General features: G+C 39.6%; 1 protein-coding gene across 1 annotated transcript; it reads right to left on the bottom strand.

The window, feature by feature from the left end:
• Positions 1 to 973: 973 nt before the first annotated feature.
• fgd5b (FYVE, RhoGEF and PH domain containing 5b) lies at positions 974 to 22,770 on the bottom strand. Its single transcript, XM_085273945.1, has 21 exons — positions 22,667 to 22,770; positions 19,159 to 21,721; positions 12,835 to 12,988; positions 12,263 to 12,321; positions 12,125 to 12,155; positions 11,434 to 11,585; positions 11,084 to 11,240; positions 9,325 to 9,415; positions 9,150 to 9,200; positions 8,525 to 8,583; positions 7,513 to 7,584; positions 7,216 to 7,284; positions 5,512 to 5,595; positions 5,281 to 5,360; positions 4,987 to 5,083; positions 4,725 to 4,862; positions 4,469 to 4,571; positions 2,959 to 3,095; positions 2,732 to 2,857; positions 2,438 to 2,592; positions 974 to 1,997 (listed from the first exon to the last, which is right to left on the bottom strand). Exons 1-21 carry the CDS (start codon positions 22,674 to 22,676, stop codon positions 1,961 to 1,963), a joined length of 4,425 nt encoding a protein of 1,474 aa, XP_085130071.1. The 5' UTR covers positions 22,677 to 22,770; the 3' UTR covers positions 974 to 1,960.
• Positions 22,771 to 27,830: the final 5,060 nt, after the last annotated feature.

Genomic DNA, 27,830 nt, shown 5'->3' with positions numbered 1-27,830 from the left:
GCCTGCATCTGACCTTATTGAGTAGGCTGTGTGTACGATTGATTATTTGCTTCACTCTGCATTGCTCCCGCCTGCAGCAATGTGGAAGTAAGACCGGATTATGACACCATTCCTGCCTCACTGAAAAAGACACGTCAAGCACACAGAAGGCTTTCTTTTTGTGCTTCTTAACTAGCACATAAATAATCATTAAAAGTGCCACCGGATATACCTGTTCTTGTCATATATGCCCTCATATATGCCCTTGCAATGAGTTCCTGTTTTTAGAAGAAGGAAAAAAAGTTAAGGGGAAGTATTTTAAATACGGACACACTAAATTTGCATTTGGAAGCTGACAGAGAAGTTCTACATTTAGGTAAACTAGGTTTGTACCCTGCTTTCCTTGTGGCATCTGGCAACTGCTATGCAACGTAGGCAGAGAAGTCCCAACTGAAGATATGTGATGAAAGCAAACAGAGTAGGGAGAAAGCAGAACTGGGGCTAGAGAGGAAGAACACAGTGATGAATGGTCTCTCCTTTATGTAGGACGAGGTGTCTGCAACTTTTCAGTAGCCCCAGAAAGCAAACTTTCTGCCTGATATTATTCTGGGTCAGGAAGCCTCAGGGGTAGATGAGAAGCAGAACAGGCCTGGCCTGTCTTTGGCCCAACAGCACACTGGTCTGTGTATCACTTAGTCCCACTGTGTCTTCCCGAGAAGCTCTGCACGTGAGCTGAAAAACTGACCAGCTTGGTCTCGGAACAAGCGTCACATGGACTATTTGTCAGCCCAGGCACCTTTAGGTTTATTTAGAAGCTGCTGCATGTTGAATTTTTCCTATTTTAATCTAAAGTATGTGTTGTAAACCACGAGCAAGGACACGGTAACAGAAAATCAATGACAGCCTGCCACCTGCTTTAAAATATAGTCCACCTGCCATCTAGAGGACACGAGCAGAATGAAGAGAAAGCACAGACACTGACTCTTTGTATGATCATATAGTATCTTTTACTTTGTTTTAAAATTATTGTCTTGTAAATAAACATAAGAAAACATCTAGTACAGTACAAAGTCCAAAACACTGATTATGTAGATCAGTGCAATCAGTGATTCATGTTTCAGTCCACGTCTGCAGATCCGCTCCAGCTCAGTGAGTCTTATACAAACATGGATTTATAATATACTTATTATAGGGATTTAAAATGTTAAAGACATAGTTTTCCACATTTTCCCAGTAGCTAGTATATTAAGTACAGTAGTTGAACCTTTTGGTCCCAGTAATGAATGACACTCATTTGTACAATCATTTCTTTTTCAAATCAGTGCAAAAGGCATAGAAACTACTTATTCACGTTCATCTCCACAATACAGTACATGGCAAAGCAATAGACACTATTAAACATATAAAGTTACTCCCTATTTGATGCAGCCTGTGCTTCAGAGCATATTTATGGAGATCCAGTGCAAGAACAAATGTTGAAATTAAGGCATAAATAATGCATGTTTGACTAAAGATGAGGCCATTTCTGAGTTACGCTGACAGGTGTTATTATCTTTTCAGCCTCTTCTGAAGTATTCAACATATTCAAAATATTGTTAGTAATAAAACTTGGAAATAATCGACAGCATTTCACCACAATTTGGAGGAGTGACGCTGATCAGCTGCTGGGGGAAATACAGGTCACATCATTGTAATGTTCCACACTGTCAGGTATCTGGGCCAGTGCATCTCGTGGTTCTCAGCATCACACCTGCTCTACCAGCAGGCAGGGAACACTTGGAGGTTGACAAAGTAGGTGATCATGTCCCTTCTCAAAGAACACAATGTCTTCTTTTCTTCAGTCCAGCTGGCAAGTTATAACTTGTAAACCTGCAGTAATAAAACAGTGTTTGTTCCTCTTCGCTGTGGTTTCACAGTCAGAAGTTTTTTGAGGGGCGCAAGTGTGTAGAAAGAGAAAGGCAGACTTTTCTTTCAGCTTATTCTATAAAACTGTGGCTTCCTCCATGGCGTTTGCCCATCTGCACAAGGAAAAGATTTTAGATCAGAAAAGAGTCATTTTAGTCTGCACCACCTAACAATAACCAGGGCTATCGGGTGGCTACGTTATTCACTGAGCTAATTTTATGTCTTATATCTCAGTTTTTAATATTAGTCTATCTTGGCCAAGGATGGTAGCTTTTCTGTTTTCTCCCCAAATTTGGTGCTATTCATGCTTAAACTGAGTTGAAGAATTGCTGTAGATGGTCTGTGGGTTAAGGTCAAGTTGTTCTCCCAGAAAGCAACAACCCGTCAATGCGAAGCCATCATTTAGTTATTTTTACTGGCAAAGACACTGTGAGTTCCCAAGATCAACACCAGCATCCATACAGCAGTAATGCTTGTTGTGTTTCAAACTGAGTCAGGCTAAGAGCTAAGCCTCTTTCCATTTTATGGGCTATCAGGTAAATGTGCTTCTCACCTCTGGGCTGTGTTGTTATCTTCAGCTTTGAAAGTGTAGTACAAAGTGTTTTTGTGGTACAGCTGGAAGACATTAGCCTCTTCATCTCCCCTCTGCTTGTCAGGCAGCCTCACTGTGAAACCCAACAGAGGTAAACTCTCTGACGCTACCTTCTCCTGCAGATGGAAGATAAATCAGAGGAAACTAAACAGGTTATAACATACAACACTTTGTTATTAAACCTCGCCATTGCAGTCTGTATAGGTGTAAAATATGTGTGGTTTAGGTTAAAGGGGAGTGCATATTTCCCCTCACCTCTTGGGCTCTGTAGGTGTAAAGCACCTTGTCTTTTAGGAGGAACCACAGTCTCTTCCAGTTCCTTTTGCTCTTCTTGCTTCGCTGTAGACTGCCACTGATTGAGCCCTCCTCCGACACTGTCACCTGTGTAACAATGGCAGTTTTACTTAATAAAATGGCATAGCTGTCACTTCATTACCAGCGATTCATTAACCTTCATAATGCACAGACTCTGTTGAATTTACCTGTGTGAAGGATGCAGTGCCTTTCCGATGTCTCCAAATATTGGGAGGATGAATGTTCTGGAACACGGTGGAGAGCGGACGACTGGAGCGGTTTGACCGAGGGCTAGTCTGCCCTGACATCACAGCAGCATCTCCGCCTGTGGAGAGAGCCCACACTCTTTCAACCAGCGTGAAGGACAGCTGCTACAACCAATCAAATGAGAACTCACAGCACAGGCATATTTGTTGTGACTATGAAGACGTGCACGAATAACGATGAAAACTGCACAGTAACAACTGTGTGAATTCAAGTAATATACTAATGCAATGATAACACAATCACATTTATTATTTTGTCTGACCACTTACCTGTAACAGGTAACTGTACCGTGGTGCAGCTGACAGTAAAAAAGCTGTTGTACATAATAGCAGCCCAGGAGTTTCATCTTTAATTTAGATTGTTTATTTTATTTTCCAATAGTACAACTTCCTGTCTTTTCCGAATACACATTTCAAAGGTCCTGAGCTTCATTTCTTTATATTTTGCTTCCAGACTTCCAGAGGAGCCAGACTTTCTTGATTTTTTGTTTTTTGTCGTGGTTTTGAGCTAGGGGTTAGCTCTCCAGGCTTTCTCACAGTTCTTTGGATGTTGGCAGCTTTTTACTCAGTCCCATCCACGTTCTTGACCATTTTTGAGAGAATTTGTTAATTTGTTTGTTTGTTTACTGACCTATGAATCATTTAAGCATACAAAGACACCTAACTGAAGGGATGAACCAGCAGTTTTAAACAATATTATAAGGTACATATTTCCCTGTATTTTCCTGTTTGTTTGCACACGTTTCACTAAATCAATGCATCTATTTCAGATCTTCTGGCAAAATATAAAGAAAGGAGGGGCGACTCAAGACTCTTGCCCAGTATTGTACCTTTGGTAAAATAAACATTTTAATCTTCCAGCTCTGTTTGACTCCACTCACACTCAGTCCGAGCATAAACTTAACTAATCAAAAGGACCTGCATGTACAGGTGAAGACAAAGGAGATGGTTGTCAAACATATGGCTCAGTGCCCCAAAGCGGCCTGCCAAAGACTCCAATCCGCACCGTCACATGTTCGATTGATTTTCTACTTTTAACTGTATTTTCAGAAGTTTTACAGCCCCTATGGGGGCATTCGTACTACACCACAGTAATCAAGTAATAGGTGAACATTTAAATGAAAGAAATGTTTCACATTATTCACTTAACTACAACAGAAAGTATTAAAGTACATTTCAATGTAAGTATTTCTTTGTCATGTAGAGAAACTGGGACATGTTTTTGAAATAGCACTTCTTTTTCTTATATATAGATAACTGAGGGATTTAATGTGTGATTAAACTTCTTTACACTTAAAAAAAAAGGGGGGGGGGGGCTTCACTGTTCTAATCCATTTGAGGTCAAAGTCGGCTGCATGTGACTCATGATGTAAACTGAGTTTGAAATTCTTAATATATGATATTCAAATGTATTTGAGCACATTTTTCTCACCTCTCTTCTTTAGCTCATTGTAACAGTGATCGCACACTTTGGCCATGCGATCCTTCATGTACTTCAGAGGGTATCTGTTCCTGGAGCAGCTCCGACAAACAATCTGTGACACAAATATACGAAGGAACCACAAAGCGCATTAAAACAAGCTCTAATGACGATTAACACTTGTGAAAGCTACAGTTTGCTGCATCCTGTCTAAACTGTAGATTTTAAACTATCTTAAAGCTCAGTGTTTTATTTGTATGTGGCTCACCCGTCCACAGCCGTGGCAGTGGTGTCTGCGAAGAGTGAGACTAAAATCTGAGGTGCAGTTCATGCACATCATCACTTGTGAGACGGGAACAAGTGTGGGAGCCTTCTCTCCTAGAGTCAGCCGGAGGCGATCTCTGGCCTGGCACACACACACACAGAAGCACACAGATATATCAGTCTCATTGTGGTTGGTGCGGTTAAGCATGACTGAAGAAATATCAGTAAAGTATTAACACAGTTGTTTGGAAGCAGGGTTTGCTCACCTCTCCAGAGCAACTGCTGAATGTCACAGAGCCTCTCATATGTTCAGTCACAGCGCGATTAAGAGTGTAAAACCAGTCCTCTCTTTCAAAAAAGGAACTGCAAAATATACAGACAAGCTCAAAACAAGCTTCAATTCAACTAGACACCTAATGTGATAGTATCCACATTCATCTCTTTAGTTTCAAAGGTTTTAGACTTCTTTGGTAGCAAAATCATTGTTTTTTTTTTTCACCACCATCAGTACCACAGATATTATCGATCATTTTTACAGGATGCTCTATATTGTGACCCACCTTGCAGACAAAGTGATGGAGATGTCTGCTGCCTCTATCTTCAGTGCATTTTGGACATTTTCAATAATGGGTTTACTGACCTGAGCAATCATTCAAGATCAGACATCCAGACATGAAGAAAAAACGTACAAGAAATTCAAACACATTCTTGAAATATCCATGTGCTTTTATAGATGTAACTTGCATGTAAGCCGGCGATTGAGCATTACTGACTCTAATCTTAGGACTGACCTTCAGCCCAGTGAGGGGCAAAGTGTTTTTCAGTCTATATTTGCCATCCTGCTGAGGGTAGGTGTAAAGAAGCACGTCATTCATCTGACAACAGGCAGACATGAGACACAGTTAGTGAGTGCAGATGAAAGGCTTTGTTAGAAGCATAAAAACAATAGTCAGCAGTTAAAACAGTCAGCTGAGCAGTTCATCGTTCATGTATATGCAGCTTTTCTCCAGTAGGCGTCACTCTAATGCAAAACTTGACCACCGTGTTCACATTTAAAAAAGAACAGGATTTTTTTTCCCTTTTAATTATCAGCCGTTTTCTTGCACAAAGTAAAAACAGTCACAGTGTATTTGAATGCTTACAAACAATAATTTCTCATGCATGAAAACACAATCAGACCCTCTTCTAAAAGAAACCAATAATCGATTTTGACTTCATTAGGAACTTATCGGTTATTCTGAAACATGGTAAATAAAACTGTGAAGTCACCCTCTATGTAGGTTGCGTCTCATGTGTCATGTCCCCTGTATGTTTGCCCTCCAATGAGAACACCAACGTACATGCATAGTTTGACAGTAGAAGATCATTTTTAGATTCATCTCCTAACAGGGAAAGTTTCCCTGTGCTTCCAATGTGTTTTTTTATGAAACAATATCCAGCAGTTTGAAATACCAAATTTTTCAATTTTTCAATGAGGAAATCCAGGATTAAAGTTGTGAGACAACCAATAAAAATATGCAGATTATTATTTCATGTCTGCAGGGGATCTGTGAATTGATAACTCCTACTTATAAATGTTTATGATTATACATATGTGAGATATTTGAGACAACGGTTATCAAAGTCGGTGTCAAATTGCATCATTAAAGTTTTTATTATTTTTCCAGTACATCATTTTATTTACTGTCCCTCTGCATTTTAGTACCGTCTTTGAGGAAACTGCCAGCTCCTGCAGTCTTGTTTTATTATGCTCTCCCCAACATTAATCCCAATAAGCTTGGAAATAAAAGTTATGCTGTGATGATTATCAATATTCCTCCAGAAGAGACATTTACGAGGGTTTTTTTAGTGTCGAGCTCAGACCACAAATTTCAAAAACACCACAGGAGGGAAAAACAATCCACCTCGGTCATGCTCTATGGATAATATGCGAAGGCGTTTAATTTCCCAACCTCTCTTGATTGCAGTATTTCATATTTCATATCTTTGTATTGATTTTTCAAACTGAATTTTTAGAGTAAATAAACAGAGCAATTGTATTAAGGTGGTTACTAAGTTTATGCTTTCTGTTTCATCAATGACATCCTTCTCTACTTCTTTATCATCATATCGCATGAACTTAATAAGGATCAACTGAAGGAGCTAAACGCATGCTAGTCTAATATTTACCAAACACAATTAGCCTTGTAAAACTCTACATGGATCGCTCAGCTTTTAAGGAGCTCTTGTTGACCTTCCCTGTGCTGTCAGTAAAGAACTGGCTCAGGAAGCCAGCATTCAGAAACATCCTGTCAGGAAACCCTGCTCTTAATAGCTCAGTCTGGACATGGAAATAGACCAGACAGAAAATGCCTCACTCTACATTTTACACATTTAATAAAAATAAGAAGTTCTAATTAAGCAAATAGCACACATATCTTAAAAAGTTGGTATAATAAGAGACTGGTACATGAGTCTTTAATACCAATGTCCTGCAAACAGGAAACAACATTTACCAAAAACAGATGGCGGGGCTGTCGACTCTTCCTGCTGACCTTCATCAGCGTGCCCTCCTTCACAAAAATCTGACGGTTAAAAAAAACAAAACAAACATGATTTAATCAAACCAAGCATTTCACAACTCATCAAATCCTGACACAAAGAGGGCATCTGCGGTAATTAATGTTATTTAACCAGGCGGTGTGGGGATTCCCAGCTGAATGATTGTGTAAAGGGCAGCAAGGAGTGGTGCAACACAGACAGGGTGGGCTGGCAAGCTTTAAGCAGAAACAATACTGTTATCAGACACATACCCTGCCAGGCTGAAGCAAGTCCCGCTGGCCACGAACACTGTACTCTATGTTGACCAGACGCAACAAGTTCTCCTGAGAGACAGAAAGAAAGGAGAGGGGTGAGACGCCAAAATAAGAGACGGATGGATGAAAGGGCATTATCGTCATTTTCCTGACAACATCAAGATATTTTTATATTTTGTCTGACTCCAGAGTGGAGCTATCTCTTAAATCAGACAAACATACCATATATGTTTCGCTTTAGACCATACCCAATCAAAAATGTCATTATGCCAGACATGTGACTCCAACTACACAGTTGTAGCTGGATGCTGATTTGAGTCTCTACTTATGACTCTTATTACTATGAATGTTTGATTTAAGATTTCACTCTCAAAGCGCAGCTGCAGCTTTTAAAGGTGGGGAAGAGTGTGCCCAGTTTCCTGTCAGTACATCCAGCAGTTGTTGCACTTTCAGGTATTTTCAGACGGTTCACAAAGGGTAAAAGGATAAAGTAGATGTAGATTAGAAGAAATAAACAAATATATACTACACAACGTGTTTTATTTCTTTTGGGGGGGATTTCCTGAAATTTTAGCTTATTTGCTTCTGACTGAAAATATCAGATTTTTCCTTCCAAAAGCTGGAAAGGTTGGGAATCACCAAATATGTCTCAGTTTAGTGTGGCTGCAAAATGTCTTCATGACAATAAGAAAGGATTAAATGATATTTGTTCATATTCCAACATGAGAAAGAAGAGAACTGTTTAAACAGTGTGATTTTGATGATATCTTGGGTTGAATGCATTATTAAATGTGTGCATTTAATAATGCATTCACATTGAAAAGTGACACTATTAATAAGGGAGCAGTGAACTTTCCTTCTCAACTAGGTCTATAAACCAGTATCATTGATTGTACTCCTGTATGAATGTTGCATTTGTGTGTGTGTGCTCTTAATAAGATTTTTTAAAAAGTGTGATTCTGCATCACAGGTGGTGTTGTGTGTACAAGAGTTAACGTGTGACCCTTACCCCATGTTTTAGGCTGTCATTCACTTGATCTGCGATGTCAGACATGATTACTACGGCAGCTGAGTAAAACAAACACAGACAGAGGGATCAGGGTAGAGACGTCAGAGAGGATTGTTTGGTTTCTTTCTACAATATCATAAAGTTAAGGTGTCAGTACTATTGTGACTTCGCATAAATAAAGCTGAACTAGATTTATTTCGTTTCAGTCACGACCACAATCACATTAAAGGTTTGTATAACTCATGAGATCTTTTTTCCTTGCTTCTGTGTGCAAAGTGATTAAGTTAGGAGTCTGGAAGTGTCTTCATGTTTGGACTAGGTGGCTCCCTTATGGGAGATACAGCAAGAGATAGTGTTGCTTCAACGTGCCTTCTCATGAATTACACATTACTGTCTTCAGGCAGAAAATACTTCGAATGACTCCTCGGTGGGTTACCACCAAAAACAAAGAAATCTAAATTGGCTCTCTCGACCATTTCTACATGCCAAATGAGCACGAATAAATTCTTTCTAAACACACAGCCACAAACAGAAGCTGGCAAAGCTCTCCTGTGAGTAGAAGAGAGTGTGAACTTTGCAGCCTCTGTGCACACTGCTGCCTGCTCTTGTGATATGTTTACTGTACCCTGAGTGTCTTCATATTCCTTGGAATCTGGGGAGAGATTGTTCAAGTAATCTGCAAGAGAAAGAAAAGAAATGAATTCCTCCAGAGAGTAAAGAAGACAACAATGTCGAGTAAGATATTATCTAAATACTGTAGGACGGACGCTTTGTCCTGATTTAATTAAAATTTGGCTCACCCGTGAGGAGCATACGATACTGAGCCACACGCACGATGACCCGCAGAAGCTGATGTTTAAAGGAGGCATTTTCCCCAGCTGGATTTTTCTCCTGAGACACATACATATTTGTTATTTCCCTTAATCACAGCTGCCCCTAAGGGCCACGTTTACTGCAGAAGCTCACATGAACACAAGTCAAACAATGCCAGAGTGATTAAAAAGGCAAGGAATGAAACTGTCCACAAAAAAGAGGACAGCTGTATCGACACACAAGCTATACAACATCACAGGAGCTTTGAGGAGAAACAGTCATATTTTAAACGTGAACAAGGGCCAATAACCCAAACTTCCTGTCAGCACAGCAGTTTGTGAGTTTGGGTGTGTGCCTGAACTTGTATTTAGTTATTTCACACAGACACTGCTAGCGACAAAAATGCAAATCTTCGTTAGTCATTAGAAAGACTTGGTTCAATGCTACTGTTAAGAATGGGGCTCGGCAAGTACTGAAGGTATTTGCCCTGTAAATAAATGTAATGGACAGTGTAACATATTTCTGTTTATAGTATTTTTGTGATAATTTGAGTTTTTCACTTTTTTAATTCATAGTGAAAAAAAAAAACTATTCTGTCAGCAGCCTCTTGTTTTAAAGGGTAGACAAAGAAGCTCACTGCGTTGGCATTAATGCACAAAGTAGAATCTAAGGACGTTTAAACGCCGGTGCTCTTAAATTAGACGGAGAAAACTGCGCAGCTCTGCAAACTTTTACAGCCAACTCCTCTCCTTAGTGGTCTGTAAAATGGATGGAAAATATTGAAAATTCCTCTGTCCATAAATAAAACACATGTACACTGTGCCACTCGACGTTGATCTACAATTAACTGGCATTATTAAAAAGCATAATACTTTGAGTAACCAAACCCTGAGGAGAAAAACAGCAAGAACAAACTTGAGACTGACCTGCTCTGAACTCTAAATAACATGCGACTGAGAATAAAACAACAGCTGTTTAAGAAATGCTTATAATGCGTTTTTGTTGTACTTATCGTTTTTTAATACTCCAAACTTATCAACTTAAAGGCTTTCCTATCTGTTGCTCTCTGGTTAGACAAACACATTCCTGTGTCTGCTCGTTTAATTGAGGCTAATTATAACTGCAGCCTTGGAGCTAAAATTAGTCGCTAATTAATTTGTGCCTGTGTTGGGAAAGTTCAAAAAGCCATTGGTAAATGCAAGCAACATAAATTTTAAGAAAGGTTTGGTGATTAAATTGTCATTCTGAAAGATTTTTTAATGTCTTTATTTGTCTTTTGGGTGCCATAACTGCTCCTTTTTTGGCAGATGAATGTAGCTGCTGCTTGAAATAAAACGATGACTTCTAGCTACTTAGTGTCTGACTTTTCAAAGCCTTATGTCTCTATTTCTTCTCTCTCTGTCATACACACATGTACACACACATATATGTATATAGAAATCCATAACTACTTAGACAAGTATCCTACATTTAATCATCACTAACTCTGTTTTTGTTCTTTTGAACATACAATAACAGTATAGGTTTTCTACTTGACTTCTTGACTATCTAATAATGTCCTTATAGTAAGAAAATGTAATCATAGCTGTGCAGCTTTCACTGAGCACAGCAAAGACCATTTGATTCTCAAAAACACCTTTTCTTTTTTCTTTTTTTTTAAATTTATAGTTAATTTTAACAATATGCCATTTTGAATTTTGTGCTACCTTTCACAAGTCAGTTAAAAGACCCTGTCATAGGTCATACCTCAAAACGTTGAACAATCTCCGCAAAAGCGGGCGATGTTCGGCAGCTGTCCTCCAGTAAACTCATGCTCCGATCGTAGTGGCCGATGTAGGTGGTAAAGACCAAAAACTCTGCTTTCCTGCTCAGGAATATATCTGCAATCGTTTGGCTGTCCTCCCTGAATGAACAAACAGAGGCGAGATCATGACAGAGAAGTACCCACTGCCCTTAGATTGCTTTCTGAGCAACACAATAGAGGAAGAAAAAGGTTGGAAAGGATTTTTTTTTCAATAATAGCTTGATGTGTTTTAGGTGTGTGTGTGTTGAAGTATTTCCTATTTAACAGTAATGTATGCTGTCCCATCGCTCACCAGTGTTGGATTCGATTCTCTAGCTCAGTAAGGATCGTGCGGTGCAGGGTGTAAACATCAGGAAGCTCATTAAGAATCTCTCGAAGTCTCTCATCATCCAGCGCAGGTTCCCCTTGGTCTCCTACTGTCGACCGAACAGCCTCACGAAAGTCCTGGCACATGGATGAGTGTGGAGGAATTAACTTTATGTCACAGTTTAGGTTAGAATATTGCTTCCAGTTTCCCAAAACCACGCAGTTAGCCTCCAACAATCCGTCCCTTTCTCCACCATAGATTAACTCTCCCACAGCAGTAAGAGCTTAAGCTAATATATCAGGGAATCTCATCATCTCTTCAAGCACTGGAGTGGTTTAGGTCACTGGTTATGCCCTATACTGTAGCAGGAAGCAAAATGAAAAAAACAGGGTTTGCTCCTGTCTCATTATCACAGCAGAGGTGCTCCACACTGTTTCAGTGGAGCTACAAAGAGGACAGAAGAAAAGTGTACTTGTGCTAAATGAGTGTGGTGAAAATGAGCTTGTGAATGAGTAACTATGGTCCGAACACACAGCAAAGCAGACGCAGGAATAAAGGTAATAAATATAAACCTGAGCTGTAATGTTACCCGTACTGAATATCTGGATGCATACAGGAGATGTAGAGTGGGTTGGTTAATTGGAAAAGGATATATATATATATAAACTTCACTTACTTCCTGGAGCACCTTGAGGGCTTTAACATGTCTGTGGGTAGATAAATAAAGCCACAATTCAGCAGGATAGTACTGGGAACGAGACTGCTTTTAGCAGATATAGTTAATAAGAAATAATATGTTAAATAGGAAACTTACGTTCTCTCTGAATCCACCAGCTCTTTGACGATGTAAAAGGCTCTGGATCGACCGTCAGGCTGTAAACAATCATATTATTTACTTGGAATAAGCCTCATGTTGGGAGAAACTAAAGCATTCTGGCGCAGGTTCAAATGTAGCTGGCTCACCACTCAACATCATCTCCAAGTAGCAATCAAATTCTAAATAATGAGGACAGCCCTGTAGTAGCCCATTAACCTCCATTAACCTGCATTAAAATGCTGGCACTGGAGGGCATTTTTGCAGTTGGCCAAGGTGAAAAAAAAACAGTTTACTCTGTGTTATGTTACTCCCTTCTTACAATACATCTTCATTTCTACCAGTCATTTGGAGGAAAGGTGACTTCTCTGTAAAAACAATTAAATAATTAAGTTTTATTTCTGAGGATGGAGGGTTTTCTAAATAAGAGTAGGTGAATAAAAGGCTTAGTGAATGGGGACTTCTAAGCTAAGTATGTTATGGACAAGATATTTAACATTTTGTTGTGGAAATCTGTTATTCTACCTATAAAACCTTTTTTCTCCCCTCAGTGTGCCTGTAAGGAACCCAACCTGTCTGTCATAGTTGTTTTCTGTCACTGCCTCGTCTTCCTCAGAGGTGCGTCCTTGGTCTTCTTCACCCATTGTCTTTCTCACATCTTCACCCACCGGATTAACCTGTGGACCAGCTGCCAACGCACACACGTTGTATGCTTCTGTATAGGCACTGTGGGAAGCAACAAAAAAAAGGAGTGGGTGGTGTGAAACAAGGCAGCGTGCTGGATATACAGTCCAAAAAATGCTACAGAGTATATGCACACTCTTAACAATAATGACGAAAATTCATGTAGCATTTTATTGGTTTCTTTTGCACTGAATTTGGTAAAATGGAAAATTTCAAAAACATGTTTAATAATATCGCCCTTGTTGGCTTATTTTTATGAGGCTGTACCTCATTTGGTTTCTGGCTCATAACACTGATGTAACAGCCTCATAACTACTCTGCCTAATTTACAGTTTTGATTTGTTGAGAGCAAAAATATTTTCAAATCACACTTTTGCCTGGTAAAAAGGATACAGAGACTTATTTCATCTCAAATTCTTCCACAGGCCTCATAGTGTTACGGACTAAATTAAGTAAATGTGGGGTATTATTTAAGATGGACAATAGTCCAGAACGTAAGGGTTTTATGAAGATATGGAGAGCAGAACTTTAGCACCTTAACATAAATACTGAATACAAGGACACAGAGCTAACGCCGAAACAAAATAATATTTGCCAAGGAGCATCTTAAAGCTCACTAAATACGACATTTTAACCTATTTAATCCACAGAAAAGTGATTACTGTGACCAAAACATTCCAGCTGTCTCTGCTTTTTGACTTACAAAAAGTCTGGCTAAACTTACCTACCTTCAGGATCTGTAATTGTTTTCATCATTAATCGACAAAAATCAAAATATGTGGGGAAAGTGCTTGTTCCTTCTTATTCCTTAATAATAATATATCCACAGACACTTTGTTATAGACACTGGTTCAAATGCTCAATAATGTAAATATCCAATCAGCCAATCACATGGAAGCAACAGAGTGCATGTAGACATAATCAAGATGACCTGCTAAGGTTCAAACTGAGCATCAGAATGAGAAAGAAAAATGATTTAAGTGACTTTGCATGTTGTTGGGGTTTTTTTTCGGTGTCTGTTAGTCAGGCTAGTCTGAGTATTTGCCTGATCTTAACCAGGACTATAATGATGTTAAATAGCGTGTTTCTAAGCGATTTGAAGAAAAAGAGCGAACATGTTTAGATGGAGTCCAGACGGTTCTCATATTTCCTCTTTTTTCCGAGGTCGTCATTTAGGAACGTGGTGGGTAGCCGAAAACGTAATATGTTGACAATTTGTCACCTAGTGTAAAATGTTACGCTTTGGGAGTGAGAACGTGTTGGTATTTTAGACACTGCTGATCTACTGGGGTTTTCCCGCCCAGCTGACTTCTGCATTTACGAAGAAAGGTCCAGAAAAAGAGAAAAATATCCACTGAATTGCAAAAGTGCATTTTGATGCTAAAGGTCAGAGGAGGTCAGACTGCTTAAAACTGATAGGACGTCTACAGTAACTCAAAAAACACTAGTTATGAAGTTATGCTGAAAAGCATCCCTGAATGGATGAAATCATTAAACCTTGAAGATGATGGGTTACAGCACCAGAAGACCACACAAGGTGACACTCCTGTCAGCTAAAAACAGGAAACTGAGGCTATAATTCACACAGGCTCACCAAAATTGGACCACAAAAGATGATTTTGGTTTTGATTTCTGCTGTAAGCTGCTGCTGAAAGAATGGATCTATCCTATCTCACATTACCAGTTCAGGCTGATGGTGGTGGCGTAATGATGTGGGGGTTAGTTAGCACCTTTGTGTTTTGGTAGATCTAAAGACACCCTTCATGGATGTGCATCTGTCAAATCTGCAGCAACTCTGTGACGCCGTCAATGTCAATATGAACCAAAATCTCCAGCACCTTGTTGATTCTGTGCCGCAAAGAATTAAGGCAGTTCTGAAGCTAAATGGGAAATCAACCTTGTATTAGCATAATGTACCTAATAAAGTGTCTGGTGAGTGTATATTGCATCCCCTTGTTGAAAACCACTACTCTAGCCTTAAAATGTGTCATTTCATTTTTTCCCCCACACTTTGACCAAGTGATTCTATAATATGAGCTTCAATCATGTGAGAATAAATCAGATGAATTTTATTTAACCATTCAAATCATCTTTATGCTTCACATTGAAATATCACTATAATAAACATAGTCAGTGTTAGAATTAAATGTGAATAGATAAAACATTGCAGGTCTGCAAAAGCCGATAAACTGATTCTGAAAGGCCCGCGGTGACAACTGTACCCGATCAGGGACACATGTTGGTATTTTATGCTATGAGATTTCCTTCTGCGGGGAGCCCAAATGAATATGCTAATGTCTGCTGCTCAGTGGGGAATGTAAGCTACGCAAATAACAACACATCCTTAAAGTTACAGTGGTGATGCAGTAGTCCTCTACGTGACCAGATAATTGCTTTGCCAATCTTCCTGCCATGTTTCACTCCAAGCACCGGTGGATTAAATCCCACTGAGATGCAAATTAGCTACATATGAACAACATATGTGAGCAGTTCAGATCTCTGCATCACACACATTAGAGCTGCATGGCCCATTACTGTTTACTAGATCAAACTTTGATACCACAAAACTGCACGGACAGTCTCTATATTAGGCTTTTATATCACTGCCAAAGAAACTGCCTCCATCTCTTCACACGCTCCTGCCACAATGTATGACGTCTCAAGGCGAAATGTGCAGCGATAAATTACAGGAGATAAAAAATATTGTTTCTATCTTTTTCCTCAAGCAAGGTTCCCAATGAAAGCTGACTGGAGAAAAGACACCAATTATCTCCAAACTATCTGTTAATATGGCTCCTTCAGGCTATTGCAAAATTAACATCCTCAGCCTCTAACTCGACTGTCCATTTGGAGAACTGTGATTATGCTGGCTTTATTCTGTAGAAGCTGAAACACCGTGCAGAAATCATATTCATACCACTGTTTGTTTAGGATTAACATTAAAAGGTCAATTAAGCAATAAATTAGTCGTGCATAAAAATAATAATAAAAAAAAATCAGCAAATAATTAAAAAAAACAACTTATTCATTAATTATTTTAAAAAGTTTTATTTCAATCTATATAATGAAAAAATCTTGTTACTGTAGCTTCTTAAATTTGACAACTTTGCTGATTTATTGAGGTTGTAGCTATTCACTGTTTACGTAGTATTTACGATGGAGTTTTGTTAAATACTTTTTTTTTCCTGTTTTGCTTTGACAAATAAGGCTCAACTGGATTAAGTAGATTATTAGTAGTGTTATTTTTAAAATCGTTGTTGTTTTGAAAGGGAACTTACATCTCTGACACTACTAGACAGCAGGAACTGGAAGGGTTTATGGGTTTGTTATAAACCCCCTTTGTAAGAATTGAAAGGGTGATGATTCTTTAAAAATAATTATTATACATTCAGTGTTAAACTTTAAGCATTATATACATAGCTGACCATTTTTTCCCAAAATAATTTTTCTCTTGAAACAATTTTAATGTTACACGAGTCTCACGTTAATTTGCCTTTTCCAGTTAATTTGCTTTTTATGCACCTTGACCCTGCAATTCTATCATTGTTATTAATTATTGATTTACATCTTAGCACTAGCATCATCATTATTATTATTAACATTATTAGTGTTCATTTTGTAACCCTTTCTCTTTCTGTCTCCAAAAAATCAAGATGGTGACGATTATATTGTCAAACCAGGGGGGCAACCTCTGTGAATGAAATATGATGTCAGCACAGAAGTGGCAAAAACTGCAGTTCCTCAAGACAATGCTTAAAGCTTTCAGCAAAAGACAGTCAGCCCCTACAGGCTCACACTTTAAAATGTCCAATGTTGCAGAACAGAAAAACACATTTACAGCCTGGTACTAAAAACAGTTTCAGCATCTATGGATAGGCAGCTGGAGCCAGTTGGGTAGGCCTCATCCTAGTTCAAGTCATTAAACTGGACCTCCCAACTGTGTGTGCATTTGTGAGTGTCATGTTTGTGCTGTTTGAGCACTTTTAATGTGTTATCTGACTGATATTTAGCTTTATTGTTAGATAGACCATTGCAGAAGTCTGTGCTTAATTAGCTGGTATTACCTGGTACAGCTTATGAAAGTAGCTTGCTCACCATGCTGGCTATAGTGGTAGCTTATACCATCATTTATCCATATAAGGGAATGTCTGGCTCCAAATAACACAGCAGACAAAAATGCTAATGTTGAAGCTTCAAAATGCAGAATTTCTAAGTTACAGTTATAGAGTCAGGGTGGCTATGTCTTTTATACTGTCTGTACCAAACACGAGGCTTCACAACAGGACGTCATGGAGGTATCTTTTAAATAAAGTCTGTTTTTTTAATTTATTTGTTGGGTTTCAGCCTTTACTTTGATAGAACAGTGGCGAGAAGACACTGGGAGAAAGACCAGGGCAGAAGACATGCAGTAAATGGCTGTGGGGCATAATCCAACCTGGGCCTCTATACTAGGCTTATGGCATTTGGGCCACTTGTTCAAATCAGTGAGCTAAAGCAGTGTTTGTAACCATGACAAGAGAAAGCAGCAAATGCTCTGGTTTTTCTGTTTGTGTGCATAAGTTACCTGCCTGGTCTTTGCTTGAAATTTATCCCTTAGGTCATTTTCACATTTCTTACTTTTTTTTATTTGTCATTATTTTAAAAATAGTTTGCATTTTTTGGCCAAAATAAAGATTCTTGATGAAGCCACCTTGGGCTCTTCAATATTGTCTTTGGCATTTTCACAGTTCTCAAATGTGTAGTAGATAAACAGGTTAATTTACTCTATTAACTCACGCTGCAATACTATGGGGAGCCAGTGTGTGCACATGCAAGTGAGCACAGTGTCCATATGAAAAAGCTGGAATTTAAACAAGTCCCTAAATAATAGTATCCATGTGTAGTTTAAGGCACCAGAAAAAAAGTTTGCCCAAACCAGAGTAATAATGATATGCTCAGCCATACAACATGTTCACATGTTCATCATCAACTCAAGGTGTGTGCAGGTTGATTTATTGATTTAAAACATAAAATATTTAAGTTTATAGACTGTAAAAACTTCTTGTGAGGAAAATATATGAAAGGATGAAGACAGCAAGCTGTTCATTGATGACTAAGAGTCAGAAGTACACCTGTATGTTTTCCAATGGTTGATTTTAGGAGTTAATTTTCACAGAAATGATATAGAGTATAAAATACAACGGTCTGTGTCAAACCACACTGTGTCAGCCTCTTCAGCAGTGTATTATAAGCCCTGCTGTACAGCTTTGTTTGCACATATAGTATAACCTAAATGGTGAACATGAGGAGAGGGAAGCTCTTTGGTGAACAACTGCTGACTACAGAACATACTGAGATTGTATCACCGCCTGTTGTTTCTGAATGGCTAGAGACGAGCAATGACTCCAAAAGACTCTGACTATTAATCATCGTGGACAGCCTGTATGATATGGGCACAGCTAACAGGAATGTGGGGGTGGGGGGTAAGGGGGAGGTGGGTTAAAGTCAGAGCCGCCTGGCTGATCATACAACAAACAGCATCCCACTAGAGACACAAGAGGCTCTGCCTACAACATCAGCCCAAAAGGACCCCATTTTCTGTACCTAAAGGGATGATTTATGAATGAAAACAGCCCGTTTTCAATTACATCTTAAGCCACTACCCCTACACCAGCATTTCCTCTTCTCCCACTCAACAAGCCATGACAAGACAAGTTTAGTCTTACTGCAAGGTAAGAGGTAAGCTTCCTCTTTACATACCTGCAGGGATCATAGCATCAGGGGGGTCTCTATATAACAAATAATGATAATTCCAAGGACATTATTAAAGTGACCATGAAGTAATAAAAAATGGTAGTGGCAGGAATCACTAATATGATGCACAATTGCCATGCGTGTTAGCTGTTTGGCTTCTTGGTCTTTTAGTAAGACACTCCACTGCTTTGGTGCTGATGGATTTATTGCAAAAACTCTGGGATGGACAGACATAAAAATTGTTGCAGAGATTCATAATCTTCAGACGGTGAATCCAGTGTGGAGCCCTAACTTAGATAACATGACTTTCTTCTGATAGCATCAACACGTCAAATTTGAATTGCATAAAACCTTGCGTGTGATGTTTAGTGGTAATAAGCAATTACCAAGATAACATTTTAAACCAACATTGTTATTGTTTTTAGCAATGTCATCATTTAACTCAAGGCAGTGCTACAAGCTTTGGTTCATTTACATACCTTTCTGTTTCCTGTTCAAGTGACTGAGTTTTTTTCTCAAACCCAGGGAGGCTGCTCATGTCCACATAACCATCTGTCTCATTGGCAGCAGACAGCACTCGACTGGGACGGACAAAGAAGTCTGTGAGAGGTATCTGCCGAACAGGCCTCCGCTGCGGCACCTGAAGGTTCTCGTAGTCTGAACTGATGACCGGAACATTCTCGTAGTCAGAGGTATCTGTGTTGGGGACGGAGATGGACCGAGGCTTGGTCAGGGGGAGAGGAGTGAAAGGCACGCGAGAGCGATCCTCGAAGGACTCCACCCGGACAACGCTGCGATTGAGGAAGGCCACAGTGTTCCCTTTCCTTCTGCTTTCCTTGTAGAACAGGAAGGGAGAGGCCGGCTCAGGTGAAACTTGTAGTTTGCTGACTGAGCGTGAGTTCAGCTGCGGAGAGCTGTTTATGCTGCTTCTATCTAAATCCAGCAGTCTGCTGGGCGTACGGTGGCTGGACTCTAATGAGGGCTTAAAGAACGATGGTTTGACATCGACCGCAGGCTTGTTTTCTGTCTTCCGCCTAAATTTAAGCATGAGAAAGCGCTTAAGGGAGGACTTCTTTTTCCTGTTTTTCTCTGATGAGTCCCCCTCAATGAGAAGGGAAGGAGAACTCTTTGTAATAGGCCTCTTAGTGATGTAGGCCAGCTCAAACGGAGGAGGGATATCCACTGCAGATGTAGGTGTGGATAGGGCACTGGATGAGAGAGGGGAGCGCCTGGAGAAGCTTTCAGATGAACAAAGGGCACCTCTCTGTCTAGGAGATCCTTCCCTGTAGACACACAGAGATGAGTCTTGGCCCTCCATGGACAGGGAACGGGGGTACAGGGACAAATAATGGGGTTTTGAGTAACTTTTGTGCCGTGTTGAGTTTAACATGGGGCTGCTGCTCATTGCAGGTTGTCCAAATCCACTCGTGTAGGGCTTCTGAAGAAACTGCACTCCTGTATCCTCCACTTTATTAGTAATGCGGTGTGACAAAGAGTGGGATCGAATCCCGGTCACTTTCCTATCAAAAGGAAAACCATTTTCCGCATACAAACTTTTCCCTGGCTCCTCGTATAGATGCTCATCGCTGATGTCCTGCTCTGTGTCAGTGGTGTCATCCAGAAAGGGCACAATGTGGCCCTCCGAGTCATCGTCGTCTCTGAAGACGTCAGAGTCGTTTGGGGACAGGAGCTGGCTTCCTGAGCATGAAGAGGTCAGTGAGGTATCGGCATCTGTTGGTACTGAGATGGATATCTGCCTGAACCTCGGCTGGAAGTACAAATGATTTAATATGTCTCCCACTGCATGAGAATTATGCTCTTCAGTTTTGACAGGCATCCTTTTCGGACATATCCTTACCTTGTTTTCATGAGTGTTGTTAATGTAATCCTGAGAACCCAAACACTCCGTTTGTATATTTTCGGCTGTTTCCTCATATTTCCTGGCTGATACTCCATGGCTGTTTAAAGAAGAAACGGTACTTTGTGTGAGTGCACTCTCTAGTGGTCCACAAGTTTTGTCTTTCCTTGACATCAAGTCTCGGTTTATAATGTCCTCCGAAGAGATGTAAAACGGCTCATAACCTGGATCGCCTTCTAAGCCAGTGTGTCTCTTAGCTGCACCAGAGATCTGTTTCTGGTCGTCAGGAGTGAAGTCATAAAAACGGGTGCGCTCTTGGCTTTCACCTTTTTCTTTAATCTTAGGGCTACACCTCAGCTTTAGGATGTTACAAGTGAAACCACAGTCAGAGACTGGTTCTACTTTCTCTTCATCTTCTGCTAGAAAAACACGCTTGTCATCAGCCTCAGTTGTGGTTTCTTCACCCAGGACATCAGGTTCATCTGTACAAGACTCAGTTAGATCGTCTGCTGTATTTGCATCCTCTTCAATTTGGCGCTGGTTCTTGTTCAGGTCTCGACTTTCACCAGAATAACAGCCTGCCTCCTCATCGATGCTGTTAACAGAAAAGTCTCCCACAGAGATGCCATCTGTGTCGGCCAGCGCCTCACCTGCATCGCAACCTTCAGCATCCATGTCCTCCGTCACGTCTGTGTCAATCATCTCCACTGCCTCCTCCGAGTCAGCCGTGGGTCTAGCATCACTGATCCAAAGTGTTTCCAGGGAATCAGCTTCCTCTGTCACAGCACTGTCAGTTAATCTCCAGTCCTCATCCATCTTCAGAATCATATCTTCATCTTCGTTTTCCTCCTCTGTCACATCTCTGTCCTCCAGCCCATGTGACCCCGATGGTGAGTCTGTTTGTGGTGATTTGAGGATGTAAGAGTTAAATTGTTGCTCCGTTGGCAATGTGTCTATAATTGCTTTGTTTAGACCATTCTCTGTCTTGTGCTCCTCATCAGCCTCACCATCTGAGGTTACCAGGCTGCCATTACTGCATCCTCCCTGGCTGCCATTTACCTCTGATGCGACTTTAGGTTTTGGGGCTATAGAAGGTTTAGGACCCCTGGCTGCAGACAGAAGGGGGGACAGCTTGGCGTGACAAACAAATCTTGGCTTGGGAGCAACAGAGGGCTTGGTGCAGTCTGAAAGAACAACAGGAAAAGGAAACTGTAAGATTATGTGCTTTAAAATAGATTGCAGGTCATTTGCATTGTTTCACTGTGACCTAAAACTGATTAAAGATTCACAAATGATAAAACTTTGAACCGTGTGTAAGAGTCATATTTAGCTGTGCACATTTTCTTCACAAAATCTGTAGAATATTTCTTTGTAAAAATATATATATTTCCATACATGAAACTGACAGTACAAACCAAGATAGCTCCTCCAATTGGTACAGCTTGGTGGTGTAAGATTATAATAAAAAGATGCTAAATTAGTAATGTATACTTTGATATTCTTCAAGAAAGAATTGAAGGGAATTCCCTGATTCACTTCCTGTGATTCAAGCCAGAGACACTCCTGTCAGGCTGCCTGTACTGCTTTAAGAACAATAGGTCACTTTACATGTCGCAAAGGACAGTGCTAATAAATCAGCACATGTACTTCACGTGTATTCAATACATGAATTACATCAATACATTATGCAATGCACAATATCTATATAAAGGAAGTGTTAAAATAGGCAGTTATGACAGTTGCCTATAAATAGAAAACATGCAGTTAAAGATTGATTTGAAGTTTTCAAACCCCAAGCTAGCTTCATTTTTTGCTAAAGCGCTCTCTTTTCTTCTATATAACCAACACCATACTTCCTTGTAAAATCAAGAAACACTGGGTAAAGGCACACTTTGATTTGCTCCATATCCTGTTGCTACAGCTGGAGTCATTCATTTACGAAGAAAGGAGCCAAAGTGAGATATATGTATATATATATATATATATATATATATATATATATATATATATATATATATATATATATATATATATATATATATATATATCTTTAAAAAGATGATATGTCTTCTAATTTTCTAAAAATGTCGAAAGTGAAGCAGTTCGTGGCTCGAGGCAAATCGTCTCACCTGTGTTCATTTTTGGAAAGCGAGTATCTCCAACATCTCGTCCGCAAAATCAGTCAGGACACAAAAAGTAATAAAAATGGAGCAAACAGCAAACTCTGTTGAATAGTCTAAGCAGAGAGTGAGTGAGTGTGCCTCAACGCAGCCCTGCCTTCTGGGAGGGAAACGCTGCCCAGCTGATCGCTCGCTGGTGCGTCTTGGTGCGCGCCGGACGCGATTGGAAACTGGAATGAACCGCACTTGAGGAGAATCCCTGCACAGCAGCAGGTCCAGTCAAGTGTTGGAAATGTTACAGTCCGCCTACAAATGAATTTCAGCGATGATTGGTACTTTACTGTAATCAGTAAATATAACAGGGATGAGATTAAACGGAGTGATGTGGATGTTTTACGTAGACAGTCACTCAATTTATGTAAAAGAAACTTAATTTAACGCCTGTTCACGAGGTGGACTACACACAAAAACGATAATTCTGGGAAAATCCCATAAAAGCAAAAAATGCCACATTTTGTCCCAGGGTGTGTGTATATATATATATATATGTCACTTATATCATCAAATATATATATATATATATATATATTTGTTATCATCATATACTTTCTTATAGTTTCTATTTTTAGCAGTTACAAAGTAACCAAATGTTAAACATTATCACGAGATAATAAAACATACAACAAAGTCATGGCTTGCAACTTATGGGCGTTTTTTAAAGTTGTTCTTGTGAAACTGAGTGTTTGATTTATTAGTGTCAAATCAGAGCAACGACTGGATAATATTCTCATAAAACAGTTTTTCTTAGCAGCATAAAATATATTTGACATTTCAGAACAGCTCTCTTGCATTGATAAACCGGCTTTGTTTCCCTGCACGCCCATCTGTCCATCTGATTGCTGTACAACAGGCTCCTTTTTTGCACAACAGGAAGCTGCTCTCCCATGTTTCCTGCACAGCCCAACTTCACATCCTTAGCAGCCTATGGACATCATTTAACCCCTCCGTGCATTTTACTGTGACTCACCGGTGGTGAAGTAAGGGGAGTTATTTTTACTAATCAATTGTAGTCAGCTGGTGAAGATTTATAACACCAAAAATATGTGTGTGTTACAGCAGCAAACAGCAGGGTTAGGGGAGTGGCTCAGTGGGGGATAAGTCCAGCATGCGAAAAAGGGGGGAGTCAAGTAACAGCTGTTTTGACTCAAAAACACATAATTCACATCAAACAGAAAACAGCAAATGAATTGATCTCTTTTTCTTTTTTTAAATATCCTTTTTTCATATCACAAAACATGAGTGAAATTAGATTACAAAATGCTAGAAAGGCTAATCCAGGGCAAATCATATGTAGTAGACTTTGTGTCTCAAACATTTATAATGGACATTTCCTTGGCTGTTATCCCATTGTACATATTTAGTGGGTTACAAGTGAGCGGAGAGTTTATGTGGCCATGCAACATAAGGATGAATAGCCTCACATTTGATATTCTTCTGCATCACACTTTAAGATCAAAAATCAGTCCCCCGACAATGCCAGTCAATCTTGCATGCATTAAACTATAGAAAATATCATCTCTGATAACCCCACAATAGATGGTTTATCACAGCCCAACATAAAGCTTGAGATGCTCTGACGAAGAAACACAAAACTAGGCTGATTTCAAACAGTTGCCTAAATGAAAAGCACCCCAAATGTGCTGCTCTATGTGAGGCCGTGAATAGTCCTGTCATTAAGAGAGTGTTAGACTCATTACAAACATCATGTGGTTCCACCTTTGACCCTGATTTTGTTGGTGCAATAATTGTGTTTTCATATTGAGTCAATAAAGAGGGGAAGGTGAGCTCTAGCACCAAACAGTAATGACAGATCCGCTAAGAAAAACATGTTGAGGATGAGTGGGTGTTCTCACACACACACACACACAAACACGAGCGCACACAATAAAATAGGGTAAGGCTGGTGATGCTATTGTCAATCTAAAGTACAGAGCTGAACAAACAATGAGTTAATTTGTCCCTCAGTACTTTGCAACTTCCCCAGTCTGTCGGCATCTGGCTGTTTTCCAAAACAGCTGGGCACAGCAAGTTTTTTTTTAACAAAAATTGAGCATAAAGAAGAAAAAATGGTGTGAATTTAGGTATGCTTGTCTCAGGATCATTTACACTCTGCTCTGATACACTATTGTGCACTAGTGCAAACTCTGTCACTAAAGTACCTTCAATAAGTACCTAAAATAATTTTTTTAATTGGATTTGTTTGCAATAAGAAGAAGATAAGATCTCTCTAGACCTGCTCTTTAGGCATGCGGATAGGTGAAAAATTAAAGGATATCTTTGAATAAAGGAAATATTTCATCATAGGATAAAGGTGATTACTCTGAACAACTTTATATTGATTTGCAGTTAATCTCTCCTCTAAGAAGACAAGCCAGCAAAATACCCAAACACAGTATGACAAACCCATTGTCGGGTTTCCGAGCAGCGTGCCCCCACCACTTGGTGTGCCCATTGTTACATCCATCACTGTAATAGTACATATATATGACAGATAATAAGAAATCACTAAAGAACAATGAGTACATAACCTAATAGAGATATAGGCTACACATGTCACGTTATGTTGAAAATACACAATAACAACTAATGGATGAGAAAAGCAGTTTGTTTACAGTGAGGATGGAGATAAACTCAGAGGTTCATCTCCATCTGTGTGTCTCCTGTTTGTGTCAGACAAGAAAAGAGTGCGTCTGCTCCTCTCTCCTGCTCTGAGGTAAAACAATAAGGCCGAGGCTTAAAAAAGGAACTCCATCTTGATCTACTCCTTCCTGTCACTGTTTTCAAGCCTTTCAGTGAAACTACACACAGGGTGTAGTCAACAAACGTAAAGGATAATTCAAGTTATTTTCAATCAGGGCCTCATTGTCCTACTTTTTTATCAGCACTGAGAGGTTACTTGAGAGAAAAATGTCTCAAAACTAAAATCAGAAGGCAAGTAGGTAGCTAGTATAATATCCACACTGATGGATAACTAACAGGTAAACTTTATTTTTGTACATCCAGTGAAAAATAAAGGCGCATGTTCAGTATCCTTGAAAAGTTTTGTTGATTTTTCTCTCTTTGGCAACACTGAATCCAGTAAACTGACAGGGTCTGATAGGATGCAGGAAGAAACTTTTGTGTCATGGCGGTCTAATTTTAGTTTCCCTTCACATCATGACAAGGAAGAAAACACAGCTGGAAGGTTGTTTTTGTTCTTCTGTGAGAACTTTCATACAATAGTGTACAAAAAGTATACAATAGGGATAGTTTTTTACAAAGGAAAACTGTGACCATAAGGTTGTTGATGCAAAATTTTAAAACTGTCATTTCAAAAAAACAAAAGAAAAAATGAACTTAATTTAAACTCTGTCTTGAATATTTTGTGTGTTTCCTGTAATAAAATGTCAGTGTGTGTTTGCACGCAGAGGCCAAGTCGCTGAACTTCAGTAATAGCTCAGTGAAAACAAATATGCTGCTCCAAAAAACTTAAAGGAACACTTTTTAATCACAGTAAAGCATCAAGTCAGTTAAACTTCTGGGATGTTGATCTGGTCAGTTAAGTAGCAGAGGGGGGGTCATTAATCGGTTTTAGCTGCTTTGGTGTTAATGAAATTAACAACAGGTGAACTAGAGGGGCAACAATGAGACAATTCCCTAAAAATGTTTTATAGTTGGAGGCCATTGCCATTTTTTTTCCTGCTCATATTTTCTGACTGTTTTTTCACTGGTTTTGCATTTGGCTAGGGTCAGTGTCACTGCTGGTGACATGAGGTGATACCTTGTGCCTACAGAGGTTGCTGCAGGATGGCACATCAATATATGCCATTGCCAGAAGGTTTGCTGTGTCTCCCAGCACAGTCTCAAGAGCATGGAGGAGACCATTTCTCTCAAGGAAAGCTGGGCAAGGCTGTAAAATCTGCTCCTTTGTGCAAGAAGGAACAGGATTAGAACTGCCAGAGCTGCAAAATGAGCTGCAGCAGGTTACTGGTGTGAATGTCTCTGACCACACGATCAGAAAAAGAAGGTCCAACAACCCCTAGTGGGCTCTGTGCCCACTGCCCCATAGAGCTCGATTGGCTTTTGCCATAGAATACCAGAACTGGCAGGCCACCACCAGCACTCTTTGCTTTTCAGATATTAGAGCAGGTTCACCGCATGTGGCAAGAGTTTGCAGGCAGGTCCTAAAGGATGACAGAATTGATACCATTGATTGGCCCCCACACTCACCTGACCTAAATCCAGTAGAACACCTCTGGGACAATATATTTCATTCATCTGATAGTGCCAGGTTGTACCTCAGACTGTCCAGGACCTCAGTGATGCTTCCCACACTGATCATTTCATTTTTAATAAAACAATGTGGCATCCTTTCATTTATAACATATTACCAAACCCATATCAGTGTAGATAGAGTCTTTTCCCACTGAGATCTGATGGGTTTGCAAAGTGTTCCTTTGATTATTTAAGCGTTGTATTTCCAGAAGATTTGCAACAAAGTGAGGAAAAAAATGAGAACAAATGTTCAGTGTTTCACACTAAATCAGATTACATCAGGCGTTTTGTTGGACTAAATCTGTCTGTGTCTATATTAGAGGGATACAGAGTATCTAATTTGCTTAATGTACAGAAAGAAATGTGGATATTTTCATAAACGCACCATGTTCTCTGCCCTATCTCTTAGTAAACAAACAGAAAAACTAAAAATCAAAGTCCTTAAAGCAATGCAACAATAAGAAAAAATCAATATATTAACTAATTAATTAAATGATGGTCTCGTGTGGGAGTGAAACTCATGAAAAGTCTCATGGGTTATGCCTCTCCCATATTTCCCCCTTGAATACATAAATTTCCTAAGAGTTTGATGTGGTTTAGTTCTATGAGTATTTCATCTTTAGGAAATAAGGATACATTTACCATTTACCCAAGTGGACATGGCGCCTTGTGTATCTGCTACATCAACTGACATCCTCTGAATTCAATTCAATTCAATTTTGTTTATATAGCACCAAATCACAACAACAGTTGCCTCAAGGTGCTTTATATTGTAAAGTAGACCCTACAGTAATACATGCAGAGAAAAACCCAACAATCATATGACCTCCTATGAGCAAGCACTTTGGTGACAGTGGGA

This window comes from Mchenga conophoros, linkage group LG5, assembly GCF_057382185.1.
Source record: "Mchenga conophoros isolate Kocher_MC1m ecotype Shallow Benthic linkage group LG5, M_conophoros_male_GT1.1, whole genome shotgun sequence".
NCBI classification, from domain to species: Eukaryota; Metazoa; Chordata; class Actinopteri; order Cichliformes; family Cichlidae; genus Mchenga; species Mchenga conophoros.
This window is presented reverse-complemented; position numbering and strand designations above follow the sequence as displayed.